General features: G+C 40.8%; 2 protein-coding genes and 1 long non-coding RNA gene across 26 annotated transcripts in view; 2 read left to right on the top strand and 1 right to left on the bottom strand.

The window, feature by feature from the left end:
• The window catches only part of PIGW (phosphatidylinositol glycan anchor biosynthesis class W), a 367667-nt gene extending 364789 nt beyond the window's left edge, over window positions 1-2878 (top strand). For 16 of the 17 annotated variants that reach the window (XM_053212171.1, XM_053212168.1, XM_053212160.1 and 13 more), the window contains one exon: window positions 967-2878. In XM_053212171.1, coding sequence (XP_053068146.1) covers window positions 981-2486 — 1506 coding nt within the window. In that variant the 5' untranslated portion in view covers window positions 967-980 and the 3' untranslated portion in view covers window positions 2487-2878. The remainder of the gene's footprint in view (window positions 1-966) is intronic. The other variant, XM_053212173.1, reaches the window with a different exon arrangement.
• Window positions 62-8791, bottom strand: LOC128313455 (uncharacterized). 2 transcript variants are annotated; one of them, XR_008294196.1, is made up of 2 exons: window positions 8597-8791; window positions 62-430 (listed from the first exon to the last, which is right to left on the bottom strand). It is a non-coding gene; the product is annotated as an uncharacterized LOC128313455 (long non-coding RNA). The 2 variants fall into 2 exon arrangements; XR_008294195.1 differs by lacking the exon at window positions 62-430 and adding an exon at window positions 1832-4013.
• A 136-nt stretch (window positions 8792-8927) lies between these two features.
• GGNBP2 (gametogenetin binding protein 2) overlaps window positions 8928-14596 on the top strand; it is a 33767-nt gene continuing 28098 nt past the window's right edge. For 4 of the 7 annotated variants that reach the window (XM_027034302.2, XM_027034301.2, XM_027034300.2 and 1 more), the window contains exons 1-2: window positions 8990-9128; window positions 9629-9824. In XM_027034302.2, coding sequence (XP_026890103.1) covers window positions 9732-9824 — 93 coding nt within the window. In that variant the 5' untranslated portion in view covers window positions 8990-9128; window positions 9629-9731. Of the gene's footprint in view, window positions 9129-9628; window positions 9825-14596 lie in introns of all 7 variants that reach the window. The other 3 variants (XM_027034298.2, XM_027034299.2, XM_027034297.2) reach the window with 3 other exon arrangements.

Genomic DNA, 14596 nt, shown 5'->3' with positions numbered 1-14596 from the left:
CGCGCCCCCACTAGTATCGGTTTGTTACAGTGAGATATTGTTGTTGGCTCAGACCATCAGGCAACATGGTTCTGGTTTAGTCAACAAACTTCTTCCTGTGTGCCACTTTTCAGACACTGATACATGACAGAAAGGTGTTTTACATCCCTTTGAACCACTAACACTAGTGTGTGCCATACACCCATGCCTCCCTGCCCTCGCCCCTTTCCCCAGTATTAGCATCCATTCTACCTATCTACACCTTAACCTGAAAACTGGTTAAAACTGGCTGTAGGGGCGCCCAGGTGGCTTTATCGGTTGGGCAGTCAACTTCGACTCAGGTTGTGAGCTCGCAGCTTGGGAGTTCCAGCCCCACATTGGGCTTTCTGCTGTCAGAGTGGAGCCTGCTTCAGATCCTGTCTCCTCTCTCTTCCCCTCCCTTGCTCGTGCTCTAAAAAAAAAAAAAAAAAAAAAAAAAAAAGTATGTAAATGAGGTAGAGAGACTCCTGGAGCTCTGGATGTCACTGGAGAACTAGTATTTTGTACTGGAGGCAATGGGTTCAGAGAGGCTGTTCACAAACCAAAGTACTCCAAGGTGTACTTAAATGCCTTCTCTCCCTGTCCCTCTTGGCTTTGACTTGAAGTCATTAGTTAGGTGTATTCAATTTGTATTACAAAATCTTAATGACTTATCCTATACTTTGTAATAGGAATTCCTAGCTGACTGATAACATTTTCAGGGGTTATATCCGAAATTGCCTTTTGAGTCTGCCTTATACTGAGAATAGCTAAAGGTTTTTAACCAATAATTTCATACTAGTAGTATGACATTCTTTTCCTGATGTGTTAGTGTTAGGTTTCTTCCCACAATCTTTGGAAGGAAAATCACAAATTCTAGTTTCTGCTCTGATTTGAAATCATTACAGATATATGTCAATTTCACAAGAACTTTGCTTTTCCAATGCATCCCTTTGCTCATTTTCACAGGAAGAAGGAAAAAAATGTCTCAGAAGCAGATGAAGGAAGCTTTTGTCAGTAACCACAATGGAACCAGCGTGCTGGAAGTCACCCAGGGCTTGTGTTTGCCTGCACTCTGTATCGTGTGCAGAGGGCTCCTGATCATTCTCTCACAGCACTTGTGTTCTTCACATACCTGGAGAACTAGATTCTTCATTGACTTTGTTTCCCTAATAATTCCCCTGGTGGCCACTTTGACCATTTTGTCTTCATTTGTCCTCCTTGAGCACCTTGCTGTAATTATCTGTGGGGCAGGGCTGTTCTATCAAATATACTGCAGGAGAACTTGTGCCAGAATGCCTGTCCAGAAAATGCTTGAAAAATTCTTGAAAATCAGTCTAGAATCTGAATACATTCCAGCCATCTCTTGTTTCCGTGTAATTAACAGTGCATTTACTGCTGTTGCCATTTTGGCTGTGGACTTTCCACTTTTTCCCAGAAGATTTGCCAAAACTGAGCTCTATGGAACAGGAGCGATGGATTTTGGAGTAGGAGGTTTTATTTTTGGGACTGCAATGGTTTGTCCAGAAGTTAGGAAAAAATACACAGAAGAGTCCAGATTTTATTATCTTACAAAGTCATTGTACTCTGTTTGGCCATTAGTCTTCCTAGGAATAGGACGATTAGTCATTATAAAAGCCATAGGCTATCAGGAACATTTGACTGAGTATGGAGTTCATTGGAACTTTTTCTTTACCTTAATAGTTGTGAAACTGATAACATCATTGCTTTTGATTATTTTTCCTCTCAATAAATCCTGGATTGTGGCAATCAGCATTATTGTGTTATACCAGCTGGCCCTTGACTTTACCCCACTGAAAAGGTTAATTTTGTATGGCACTGATGGTAGTGGCACAAGGGTTGGTTTATTAAATGCCAACCGAGAAGGAATAATTTCTACCTTGGGGTATGTGGCAATTCATATGGCTGGCGTGCAAACAGGGTCATATATGCTTAAAAAAAGATCACATGTCAAAGACTGGATAAAAGGAGCCCACTGTATTTTGCTGACAGCTATTAGTCTCTTCATATCTCTCTACATAGTTCAGGTAAATGTAGAAGTAGTATCTCGGAGAATGGCCAATTTAGCCTTTTGTATTTGGATAGTTGCTTCTAGCCTGATCCTTCTTAGTAGTTTATTACTGGGTGATATAATTTTGAGTTTTGCCAAATTTCTAATTAAAGAGGCTGTGGTACCATGTTCTTGGAAACTGATCCATTCATCTGTCACAAATAAAAAACATTTAGAATCTCTGGTCTCTGAAGCTGAAAGAAAGGAACCCAGTCTTTGTTTAATCACAGCTATGAACAGAAACCAGTTAATTTTTTTCTTGCTGTCAAATATAACTACTGGTCTGATCAACCTGTTGATAGATACATTACACAGCAGTACTTTGTGGGCCTTATTTGTGCTCAATCTCTATATGTTTACCAACTGTTTAATTATATATGTGCTACACTTGCAAGATAAGACAATAAAATTTTGGTGATCAGTATGGGTAGGAAGTACCTGTGTTAGAGCAATATTTTAATGAGGAAGAATATTAAATGTGAAGAAAATGGGCTTTTGGCAACCCAGTGTTAACCATATTTTTTTCAACCCTCTATAAATGATGCTTAATGTTTTAATGTGTCTCAACACTATATAAAACAAACCAATAGAGAGACAAGTCTTGTGACTCATTAGAATACTTATTAAATTTCAGTATTTTAAAGAAACTGCAGTTGTGACACTGAAAGATTGGAGGGTGAGGGGGATTTTTACTTTCTATCTTCTTACATACCATTCTGTATTTTTTTATTGTATGACATAACATTTACATGAAAACATCTCAATGTGAATTTATTATATGACTTTTATAATAAAATTTACGTGAAAACATCTCAGTGTGAATTGTAGAATTGTCAACACTTCTTTACTTGCTCAGTTTTAACCTTTTAAAAAAGCCTAAGTATGTGAAAGCAAGTGTTTATAATCAAATACTTAAATACTACAAAGTCAGAAAACAGTTAAATGCTCCAAATGGAATGAATTGTATGATGCAGTTTACATGCCTAGTAATTATGAGACAATAGTTTTACTTTGGGACTGATTATTTTTTTAGCCAACTCTATGCTAGGAATGATAAGCAGGTTTCCTGATATCTTGGAGCTTGCAATCTAGTGGGGAAACAGACACTGAACAACAATTATAAACTGTGTTAAGTCATGAAGTATGGGTTGCCAAGAGTGTCAAACCAAGAACTGACCTAGTAGAGTCAAAGTTTTTCCCACAGATGGTATTTCTTTAAAGATTTCATTTTTAAGTAGTCTCTACACCCAATATGGGGCTCTAACAACCCTGAGATCAAGGGTTGTGTGCTCTACAGACTAAGCCAGTTAGGTGCTCCTAGATGGTATTTTTTTGAACTAGAGTTGATGGATGGTCTGAGGACCATGTTTGTGGTTAAGGGAAGGGAAGGGGTAAACAGCATTCTAGGTAGAATGTATCCTTCAGCAAAGGTCCTGAGTTGGGAGGATAACTAGTACACCTTGAAACTTAAGGCTGGAGTTCAGAAAACAGGAGAAAGTAATAAGCTAGAGAGACAGGCAGGGGCCTTATCTACTATGTTAAAGGGAAAGAGAACCAGTGAGAAAATCATGTACTAGGCTGATTTAATACAACTAAGCTATATTAAAGTTTAATATCCTACTGAGAATTTGAGTCATTTAAAAACTCTAAGTAGATATTTGAACCAGGTGTTCAAAATGTTAAGATTTTAAAAATATAAAATTCTTAGTTTCTGATTATAATGTTCCCCGTATATTGTTTAAAGTGGCAGGGGAAAGGGGCGCCTGGATGGCTTGGTTGGTTGAACGTCTGACTTCGGCTCAGGTCATGATCTCAGTTCATGGGTTCGAGCCCTGTGTTGGGCTCTGTGCTGACAGCTCAGAGTCTGGAGTCTGCTTCACATTCTGTGTCTTCCTCTCTCTCTCTGCTCCTCCCCTGCTTGCACTCTCTCAACAATAAATAAATGCTAAAAAAAAAAAAAAATTTTTTTAAGTGGAAAAAAAAGAACTAAAATCTGCCTATTTTCTATTTTCAAGTAGAAATTTGATCATTATAGAAATAGGCAAGGGTCAGAATGCTCAAGTGAATTTTATATTTGGTAAGCAACCTGGATTATTTTTGTAGTATGGGTGGAGCCTCCTCTAACATCAAATTTTCAATTTTCTGTTTTGATCAGCTGCCTCTAAATTAGTTAAAAATTTATTCCTTAAGTCGTTAAATATGACTATTACACTAATTGGTTTACTTCAATTTATTATGTTAATGGCTAATTTAGTATTTATGTGGCATTTTTGCTAACTATAATCAATGATATTTGGAATTAATCTATTATTTTTTTTTAACTTTTTAATGTTTATTTATTTTTGAGAGAAAGAGACAGAACACAAGCAGGGGAGGGGCAGAGAGAGAGGGAGACCCAGAATCTGAAATAGGCTCCAGTCTCCAAGCTGGAGAGCTGAGGAGACTCTAACAATATTGTTCTCTCATTAAAAAAAAAAAGTAATTTAAATTATTTGATGACTAAATGATCACGTTGTCTAACTGGTCTGCTACTTCTTGTCAGTAACTGCTCCTTCATTCTTTTCCGGGTCTTAAATATCTCTCAAATTTATGTCTCACAATTACAGATAATGAATCATAACTTAAAAGAACAAAGTGTACTCTATGTTTTTTCCACCTCTAATTATGAAAGTCATGTAAGAGAAAGCTAATGAAATAGCTTAATAAAAACAAAACAATTAATAAGAAAAGACCATGCTGACTTGGTTCTAGTTTATAGAAGAGAAAGAGATCGTTCATTTATTGAGCTCCAATGTACCAGGTATAGATACTGGGGAAACGAAAAGTAAGACAAAGTCCCTGCCTTCGAGGGGCTTATATTTTAACTTGTAGACATTATTTTCCCTTTAAAAAAATTTAAGTGGAGGAAATGTGTCTTTTTTTTTAATTTTATTTATTTTTGAGAGAGAGAGAATGTGTGCGAGCAGGGGAGGGGCAGAAAGAGAGGGTAACAGAGGATCCAAAGGAGTCTCCACCCTGACAGAGAGCCTGGTGGGGAGCTGGAACTCATGAACCGCAAGATCATTACCTGCATAGAAGCCAGACAATTAACTGACTGAGCTACCCAGGCTCCTTGTGTGTCTCTATTTTCAACAGACACAACAAAACTTCCCACTGTCAGCTCATGAAAAAGAAAACCAAATTCACAGATCCTCAGATTTGGACAACCACGGCAATTTAAATAAATTTACATTCTGCTATTGATTTTACTACCACATAAAACAATGTGGTTATTATCATGAAAACAACGATAAGTTATTCTAATTAGCTAATTTTCAACAGTCAAATTTTTTGAATATTTTTAAGTAATCTCTATACCCAACATGTGGCTTGAACTCACAAACCCAAGATCAAGAGTCCCATGCTCCACCAACTGAGCCAGCTAGGTGACCCTCAACTATCAATTTGTGGAGACAGAGAAGGAAGGGGGAAAAAGAAGAGTATAATGGGGTCTAGGACCTTATTCTATCGATGATCTTAAGGAATTGACTCATTCCCATGACTTTAAATTACCCAACTTAAACTGGAGATACCTACCAATATGTATCCATAGCTAGCTTGTGTTTGGAAGATAGCAACCAGTTTTATTTTTATTGAGCATTGATGTCCAATATGATGCATAAATCATACAAAGTTTTATTTTGCTCCCCAGGAATTTATGTGTGGTCTATGAAGATAAGAAATAATATAAGGAAAAATTAGGTCCTCTTCTTTCTCTTAAACCTAAGTAGCTTGGCAATAGTCATATCTCATTCATGCTTGAGTTTTGGGGCTGGCTCTCACACATTAGGGACCAAATAAGAAAAAGAATGGTATTTTGTTGATGATTTATCACCTCTCCATCACTCCAACTGTTACTAGGTACCAGCAAAATGTCCTCTGCTGTTGACTGCCTTCTTTCCTGGCCTTTCCAATCCTTCAACCTTGTATTTCACAATGCCTATATTGAAATTTTAAAATAGGCAACAAATGGCTTTTTTATGTAATAACTTATTTTGTCAATTAGAGTTAAGTTCTCTAAAGGTTCTTAGGTTCTAAAGGCTCTCTAAATTCTCTAAAGGCTCTCTTCATGACTTAAGTCATGAAATATTTGCTGCAGCAGTATTGGTTTTAGCTGAAGCTAGACCAATAGTGAAAATGAGTGCCTGCTCTAAAATTAAGAAGATACATAGTTAAAACTTTTTTATTAAAATTTTTTAATGTTAATCATTTTAGAGAGACAGAGCATGAGTGGGGGAGGGGCAGAGAGAGAGGGAGACAGAATCCCAAGCAGGTTCAAGGCTCTGAGCTGTCAGCACAGAGCCGGAAGCAGGGCTTGAACTCACAGACTGTGAGATCATGACCTGAGCTGAAGTTGGACGCTTAACCGACTGAGCCACCCAGGCGCCCCCCCCAATAGATAAAACTTCTAAAAACTGTTTTCCAGTGAAATAATTTTTAATTTTGTAAATGTTACTTTATTATTTTTGAGAGACAGCGCACATGCACGCATGAGTGGAGGAGGAGCAAAGAGAGAGAGGGAGAGAGAATCCGAAGCAGGCTCCAGGCTCCGAGCTGTCAGCACAGAGCCCAACACAGGGCCCGAACCCACGAACCATAAGATCATGACCTGAGCTGAAGTCAGATGCCCTACCAACTGAACCACCCAGGTGCTCCCAGTGAAATAATTTTCTAAGCATTTCCCCTCAAATATTGATTTTATCATATTTGGAGCACCCAGGCTATATCACCTTACTTGCTTGAGAAAGAACAACTTATCTAGCACATTATCTACCTTTTTAACCTTACAGTAAGTATTCACTGACTACCTAAAAGTATGTGAAACACTGTCCAAAGATACTAAGCAGTTTGTTTAGTGGATGTAAAAGACAAACCCAGGAGCACCTGGATGGCTCAGTCAGTAGAGCATGGGACTTTTGATCTCAGGGTTGTGAGTTTGATCCATGTTGGATGCAGAGATTAGTTAATAAAAGACAAATCCAAATCAGGGAAAGTAATCGCAGATGGAAAGAGACTGTTGTGGTCTCATCATGTTTTATATTTGGGTTTTAATGCCTTTTTAAGATTTAAATCCCCAGGGTGAATACTCAGTTCTTTGCTAGTACCCAGTGTGTGCTCAGTAATGAAAGTAATTAAAATCAGCACCTATATATTGAGCTTGTCATCTTCAATGTCCTTTACTAACTACAATCCAAAGGAAGCTTAAAAGGTATAAAGCCGGGGGGGGGGGGGGGGGGGGGGAGGGCGGGCACCTGGGTGACTCAGTAGGTTAAGCATCCGACTGTTGGTTTCGGCTCTAGTCATGATCTCTCGCTTTGTGAGATCAAGCCTGAAATCAGGCTCTGTGCTGACAGCACACAACTTGCTAGGGATTCTCTCTCTCCCTCTCTCTTTGCCCCTCCCCCACTTGTGCTTTTTCTCTCTCAAAATAAATAAATAAATAAAACGAGGTATAAAGTAGGTACATTAATTTAGTCTTTATAAGAGCACCTTTAGATGTTAAAACCCACAGTATTTTTTTCTAAGAGGAATGTTTTTACATGAAACATCCAAAAGTCCAGATTTTGGCTATGTAATCTAACCTGTCAAAAGGTGCACGCACTTCCTATTTGTCTATCGGATCCAAGCTATCATATTGTTCTGCTCTCCTAACATGGCCAAAAGACATAAATAATACTCACTGAATAATCACACCGTTGGGACTGAACAATGATTCTTTCCGTTTATTATGTCACCTACCCTAACAGTGACAACACAATGTCATAAGTCAACATGGCTAAAGATGCACTGTGGGGTTTTTTGTTGTGAGTCTCTAAGATTTCAGGTGATGACCAAAATACTTTTTAAAGATCAGTATCACTGCTCTAGCATACTCTACCAGGAAATATAGATCTGTCATCAGTATTAGTTTTAAGAGCAGCAAATGGATTTATCCCTAAAATCGTCAAGACTTTAATAGGCAAAATACTTCCCAACAACTATTTTGGTTTTACAACAGGCCTCCAAAGCCTTCAAGGTAGAAAATGAGTACGTGGTGGCACGCAGAGTGTAGATGAATCGTCTTTACAGCGGATCTGCTTCTCAGAAGAGGGTCGGGGGAAGGGCCTTTGGCCGGTACCAGTACTTTGCCCAAGGGAATCCGTGTCCTGAGTCCCTGTTAATATTAACCGGGCCCAAGAAGTTTCTCTGGCCAGGCTGCACACAGGCCACTGTCCAGATAGTCTCCTAGTTGCCTCTAGTGTAGCAACTAGAGCACTAACCTATCAGCACTCTAATAGTTTCCCTCAGTGGTATCTTGACGCAGTCTCAATCAGGGAAGCAGTGATGCGGCAGGCCCCTGGTCAATCAGGGTGTCAGGGAAAGCGGCGTTAAGTGCCTGGAAACCAAGCTCAGAGTTTGTCTCTTACTGTCCAGACGCTCGTCTCCCCTTCCCTCACTCTCGCTTTCTCCTACCGCTGACTGCGAAAGCCTCAGCTCCTCCCCACTTACCGAAGTCCTCCCAGGGCCTCGACCCTTGGGTCGGCCCTGAGTCAGCTCGGCTCGGCTCCTTTCGGCCCTCGGGAGAGCCGTTCCCAGGCCCCTGCGGCCAGGGACAGAGGTTTGGGCCTACTCACTCCTGGCAACCCTACTTCGGATTTATTCGGGTAGCTAGACTCGGGGGAAAGGGTCGGTAACACGTTCTAGGTACCCTGGGGAGCACCCCACCCCCTCCACCAGAATTTCGAAAGAGGCAACCCGGGAGCGTCGGTCTACAGTATCGCGAGAGGAGGCGGGGCTCCGCCCAGCGTTCTCGGCCCCTCCCTGCCCCACCCTCCCCACGTCCCCCGCCCTCCCTCCCCCACTCCCCGTGGCGCGAGAGGCTGACTGAGCCTGGAGAGGAAACGGCATTCAGAGCCGCGCTCCCGCCAAGGCCGGCCCTGACGCGGGCCTCGTCAGCCGGTAACGGGGAGCAGAGGTGGGGGTCAGGGAGGCGACCAGGAAAACGGTGAAGGTCAGAACCGAGAGGTCTCTTCCGAGGAGGGTGAGGAAGGGGTCTGCGCCTCCCTCTACAGACTCCGCAGAGCTGAGGCGGGGTCGACCCCTCCCAGGGGCGGGGTCGTGCCGGGCAACTGCAGCCCTGGGGACTGATTGGGCGGGGCGCTCCAAGAAAGGGGAGGAAGGGGTCCCCGGCGGCGGAAAGCAGGAGGTGGGCTGTGGTGCTGAGGCCGTGGGTGGGGTCCTAGAGCTGGGACTCCGGTGACGGGCTGGGGAAGCCCCGGGGCCGATGGGTCCCTTCCGCCTCTCCTTTGGACCCTGACTGGAGGCCGGGGGGGGGTGGGGGCTGGGGAAGGCGAGAGGCACGAGGGGGCGGGTCCCGGCACTGCTCGGCGCTGATTGGCTCAGCGCGTGTGGAATCGGGTGATGGGAAACGCAGTCCCGCTTTCCCGTGCCCTCCTGCTCTTCTCCCCCCCCCCCCCTCCCCCGTGGCGAAAGTGCTGCGCGGCGGCGGGTGCTTACGCTCGCGGGGTTTGGCTGTTGCAGGCAGGAGCTGGGAGGAGGCGGCAGCGGCAGCAGCAGGAGCAGCAGCAGCAGCGGAGGCAGCTGGGAGGAGGTGGTGACGGTGGCAACGGCAGCGTCGGGAACGATGGCGCGACTGGTGGCAGTGTGCAGGGACGGGGAGGAGGAGTTCCCCTTCGAGAGGAGACAGATTCCTCTCTACATAGACGACACTCTCACGGTGAGCGGGCCGGGCCGGGCTCGCAGCTCCCCTGGCAGCTGTTTCCCCTCCTCCCCCTCCCCCAGGCCGAGCGCTGCGCACTGGAGAAAGAGTGTGTTGCAACTCCTAGGCGAGGCCTTCTCTCCGGCAGGCCCCACAAACTCGCCTTTGCAGTGTGTCGCACGGTAACCTCTGCGGGCTCCTAGCCCAGCGCTCCGTAAGCATTTCGAGCCTCTCTCGCCAGGTTTTCCTTCCTTTTTGAACCCTCTTCCTTTCCCCTGCCCCTTTATGAGACGCTGCTTTTGCCAAAGCATGCGTCTCGGAGAGGGGTTGAAGGATCCTGGGCGTTTAGGGCCTATCCTTTACAGAATCCACCTACCCTCGGGGAGTCTTAATTATCTGGAAATGTCGCAGCTGCACTGCTACCTGTATATTTTCTGTCTCAATACTGTATGTAGCTCACTACAGAAGCATAATTACTGAGGGCAGAGTGACATGCTCTGGTACAGGAAACATTCCACTAAAATGATTTGGTTTCATTGCAAATAGTCTCATATCGCCCAGTATATTAAAACTCTTTGAAATTATTGTATTGCTAAGCCGTGACTCTTCAAAATGGGTTTTCTTGGCAATAGTTATTTTTTAGCTTACAGGTAACCTTTTCTCCTTTTGTTAATGAAGCAAAATTATTGAATGTGTAAGAGCATTATAAAAAGCTGATTGCTCATCTTGAGTGTCAAAACCCACTCAGGGTAGTTGTGTTTTTTAGAGTTGATGATAGTAGAGCATTACTGACCCTCTGCCCTGTGTTGCTGTACTATTTCCTCTGAAAGGAAATGGCAGAAATTTGAATTGAATCAGAACAGGAAATGAGTGCAGTTGCCACTATTTCTTAAGAAATGAAATGAACCTTTTCTAAATATTTTTGAAATCTGCATTTTGATGCTGTTGAAGCTTTGTATTATACATTTGCCTGTTTTGATAGGTGTAACTCAGTCTTTTCATATTATCACATTTGCCTTATTAACTGTACCTTTCTGTTTTTCAGAGGCAGTTCTGTTTTGTTTGTTGTTGAACATTTTGGGCAAATATCGAAGTTTTTTCAAATTTTATATAAAATGCAAGTCATTGTAGAGCTGCCACTCTGCCTTTCTGTTTGCCAGTCTCAATTAAAATTTGATTGAGCTGCAGTACTTTTAAAAGGATTAGAAGAGCTATTCAATGACTTGATTTGTTAGAACTTTTTAAGTGAAAGCATCTATACTTACCCACGTATATATTTTTTTTTTCATAGAAAAAGGTAGAATGATTTGGCCTGACATAAGGTAAATAGAATTTGTGTTGGTGCATTTGAAAGTGCTTGTATATCTTGGTTATGATTTCTGCATTTTTTGCATTAACGGTGTAACAGAATTGTATTTTAAGTTAGGAAAAAAAACAAGCACTCTGATCAAATGAAATGATGGCATTTCTCAATTTGAAAAATAATAGATGTTCATTTGTTACTTTTTTCTCTTCCAACTCTAACACAAACACTTTTTCTAGAGCACCATAGTTTGGTATCAACCTTCTATGATTATTGTCCCAGAATGTCTTTGATGTTTAAAAAAAATCTTACGGGTTTAGACATAAGATTACTTTTGAGTGTATGATATCAAAACATAGGGGAAACCAACATAAATTTGAGTTTTTATAGACACTGATTCTCTCCTTATGTCACATAACCACCTTTTGTGTGAATGCAGCTTTGATACATCTGTCATATAGAACTTTAAAGCAGTGGGTGTTTTTATATTCTCTGTACAGTGGTATTAATTTCTAAAATTTTCCATAGAAAAAGATGGAACCTTGCACTGTGGTATATTATTGTACTTATTTCTCCAGAGAAGTTGGGATTGGATTGAACCTGGTAGTTGAGTTTTGCTTTTCTTGTATTGTGGACTTGTGGCCAAAGCAAATAAAATTTAGGATTATTTAATTTAAATATCTTACAATAGCATTAATTTAGCAAAAGGTACAGTTTTTCTTGGCTTTAAATTGGTTTTTGTCACTAGCAATGAGTGGGACTATTAATTGTTTTGTCTCAGAACTTGTGCATAGTCCCTGAATGGTGGTTAATGAAAATTCTTGTCAAGAATGCATTATATTTAAGAAAATAAGTTTCTTTCAGAACTGTTCTACCAAATACTACTTAAAAGAAGAATGCAGAGCAAACACCTGTTGGGGAAGAAGGAGGGAAGATGCCTGTAGCAGAAGTTTATGCTCTCACTGGTCCACTGATAGTTTGATGGCAGTGTATCCCTGAAGTTAACGTTTGGTCTGGTCTTTGTTCTTAGGGTCCGTAGGTATTGAAAAAACATTGTGTGATCTTTAAAGTGGTTTTAGAATTTTGTTAGGACCTAGGTGTTAAGCCTGGTTACAACTTTCACAATTCAGTTACAGATGTCGTATTGTTTTGGTAACAGAAGCTGAAACTTCTGTCCTTAGTTCAACCTGTGATTTTACCTTAGGATTTGTAAAATAAAATCGAGAAGCTTGTATATGAGGAAGTAGCCTCCTCTTATGTGGCATGTTGAATCCACATTTAAGACTCGTTTTGTAATTTTGTGGTTTGAATACTAGAGTACAGTGCTGATATAAGTGTATTTAAGAAAATACCAAATAAGTAAGCTAGTGGAATATTCATAAAAGTGGTATGCTATATGGCCAAAATTCTTTTTGTGTTACTAGAATTATAAAATAGATGGACAGATTACAGATTTTATTTTAGAGACATTTTTGAAGAATTACGGTTTTCAAGTGAGTAGTTTTTAAAAGAATAGTCAAAATTTATATCCTTACAAAGTAGTCTTTAAAAATTACCATATAACAAAAAAATTCTCCTTAATTCTGCTTCCCAGAGATAACTAAGGATATAGCAGCATTTGCTGTAATTCTAGTCAAAGACACATAGATACAGAGTTGAGATGTATTGTCTACTAGAACATTTTATATCTCGCTTTTTTTGCTGAATGTAATACTGAGGACATTTGCTCTTCTCATTCTTAAGCACCTTTTTTTTTTCTCCAATGTTTGCTTATTTTGAGGGAGAGCAGGCATGAGCAGGGGAGGTATGGAGAGAAAGAGAGAGAGAGAAAATCCCAAGCAGGCCCCACACTGTTAGCAAGGACCCCAGTGCAGGGCTCCATCTCACTGCCTGAGGTCATGACCTGAGCTGAAATCAAGAGTGAGATGCTCAACCAACTGAGCCACCCAGGCACCCCCAAGTAGCTTTACTGACCATGTAGTAGTTTGTTGTGTAACATTCCATAATTTAATCATTTTTCCTTTGTGGATATAGGGATGATTCTATTTTTTACTATGAATAATGCTATAGGGATATAAATAAGGCATAAATTTCTCCATTAAAGTTTTTTTTTCCTCAGGCTTTGGAACTACAGTTACTGGATCAAAGGATAGGAACCTTTTATAAAGTTCTTGACACATGCTGTCAAATTGCTACAATATTGCTGGGATACAGTTTACTCTCCTAATTCAAATAATCTAAGTGGACTAAAGACTTAGATAATATTTTTTTAAGCTTATTTATTTTTAGAGAGAGAGCATGGGGGGGGGGGGGAGGAGAGAGAATGAATGAATCCCAAGAAGGCTCCACACTGTCAATGCAGAGCCCTACGTGGGGCTCGAACCATGAGATCATGACCTGAGCCGAAATCAAGAGATGGACGCTTAATGGACTGAGCCACCCAGACACCCCTGATAATTTTTTTAAGTATATTTATTTATTTTGAGAGAAAGGGAGAGCAAGCAGGGGAGGTTCAGAGAGAGGTGGAGAATCCCAAGCAGGATCTGTTCTGTCAGTGCAGAGTCCTGCATGGGGCTCGTTCTCAAGAATTGTGAGATAGTGACCTGAGCCAAGATGAAGAGTGGGATGCTTAACCAACTGAGCCATCAGGTGTGACTTTGATAATGGTTTTTAACAAAGACATTAAAACATAATAAATGGTGGCATATCCACTTGGGGATTAGGTGTTTAGCATTTGTTAAATTTAGTACTTAGTGTTTTCTTAGAACTCTCTTAGGTATTTAATTGATTTTACCAGAGGCAATAGATGTTACAAATACCTGTGAGGATGAAGTAAAAAAGTAAAGCTAAATAATAAATAAAAATTTAATAATGTTGGTTAGAGCTTGTGAAAATGTGCTAAAAACATTATTTATGGTCAGGACAGATAATTCAAGAGTGAAAGTGGGTAATGGATTCAATAAACTTTATAAGACAGTAATTGCAGGACAGTGACTGGTTCTATTTTTGCCTAGCTAGGGATAGGCAACCTCATCATGAAGCAGAACACTAATGATGCCTTTGTGAAACCACACCTGAAATATTTTACATGACTGTCTTCCTCTAGGTAACCTAGAAACTGAATATTAAGTCAAGGAAGTGGTTTTAAAGAATGGGGAAAAATAGTGCTACTATCCTCTTTGCCTTCTCTTTTTCCTTTTTTCTTACTGTCTTCTTTCTCTCAACATTAAAGAGCATGTAGTGATTGGCCAGAAAACAGCAAGGTAAAAAGCCATTACTGTAAGTTTGAAAGGCAAGGACACTTAAAATATTAAGTGCAGAGTTTGTAACCAGGGTGGTATAGATTAAGTACAAGAGAAAATTTAGTATTATCCAAGCCAGTGAAACATAGGAAAAACACGGTAATAGACCCAATCTTGACATTTATCTTTACTAGTTTGATGAAAATGAAATGATCTGAAATGAGCATTAAGAAATTTTTTTTCAC

The sequence above is a fragment of the Acinonyx jubatus genome, chromosome E1 (genome assembly GCF_027475565.1).
Source record: "Acinonyx jubatus isolate Ajub_Pintada_27869175 chromosome E1, VMU_Ajub_asm_v1.0, whole genome shotgun sequence".
In the NCBI taxonomy this organism is placed as follows: domain Eukaryota; kingdom Metazoa; phylum Chordata; class Mammalia; order Carnivora; family Felidae; genus Acinonyx; species Acinonyx jubatus.
Note: the sequence above shows the minus strand (reverse complement) of the source record. Positions and strands in the feature narration are given on the sequence as shown.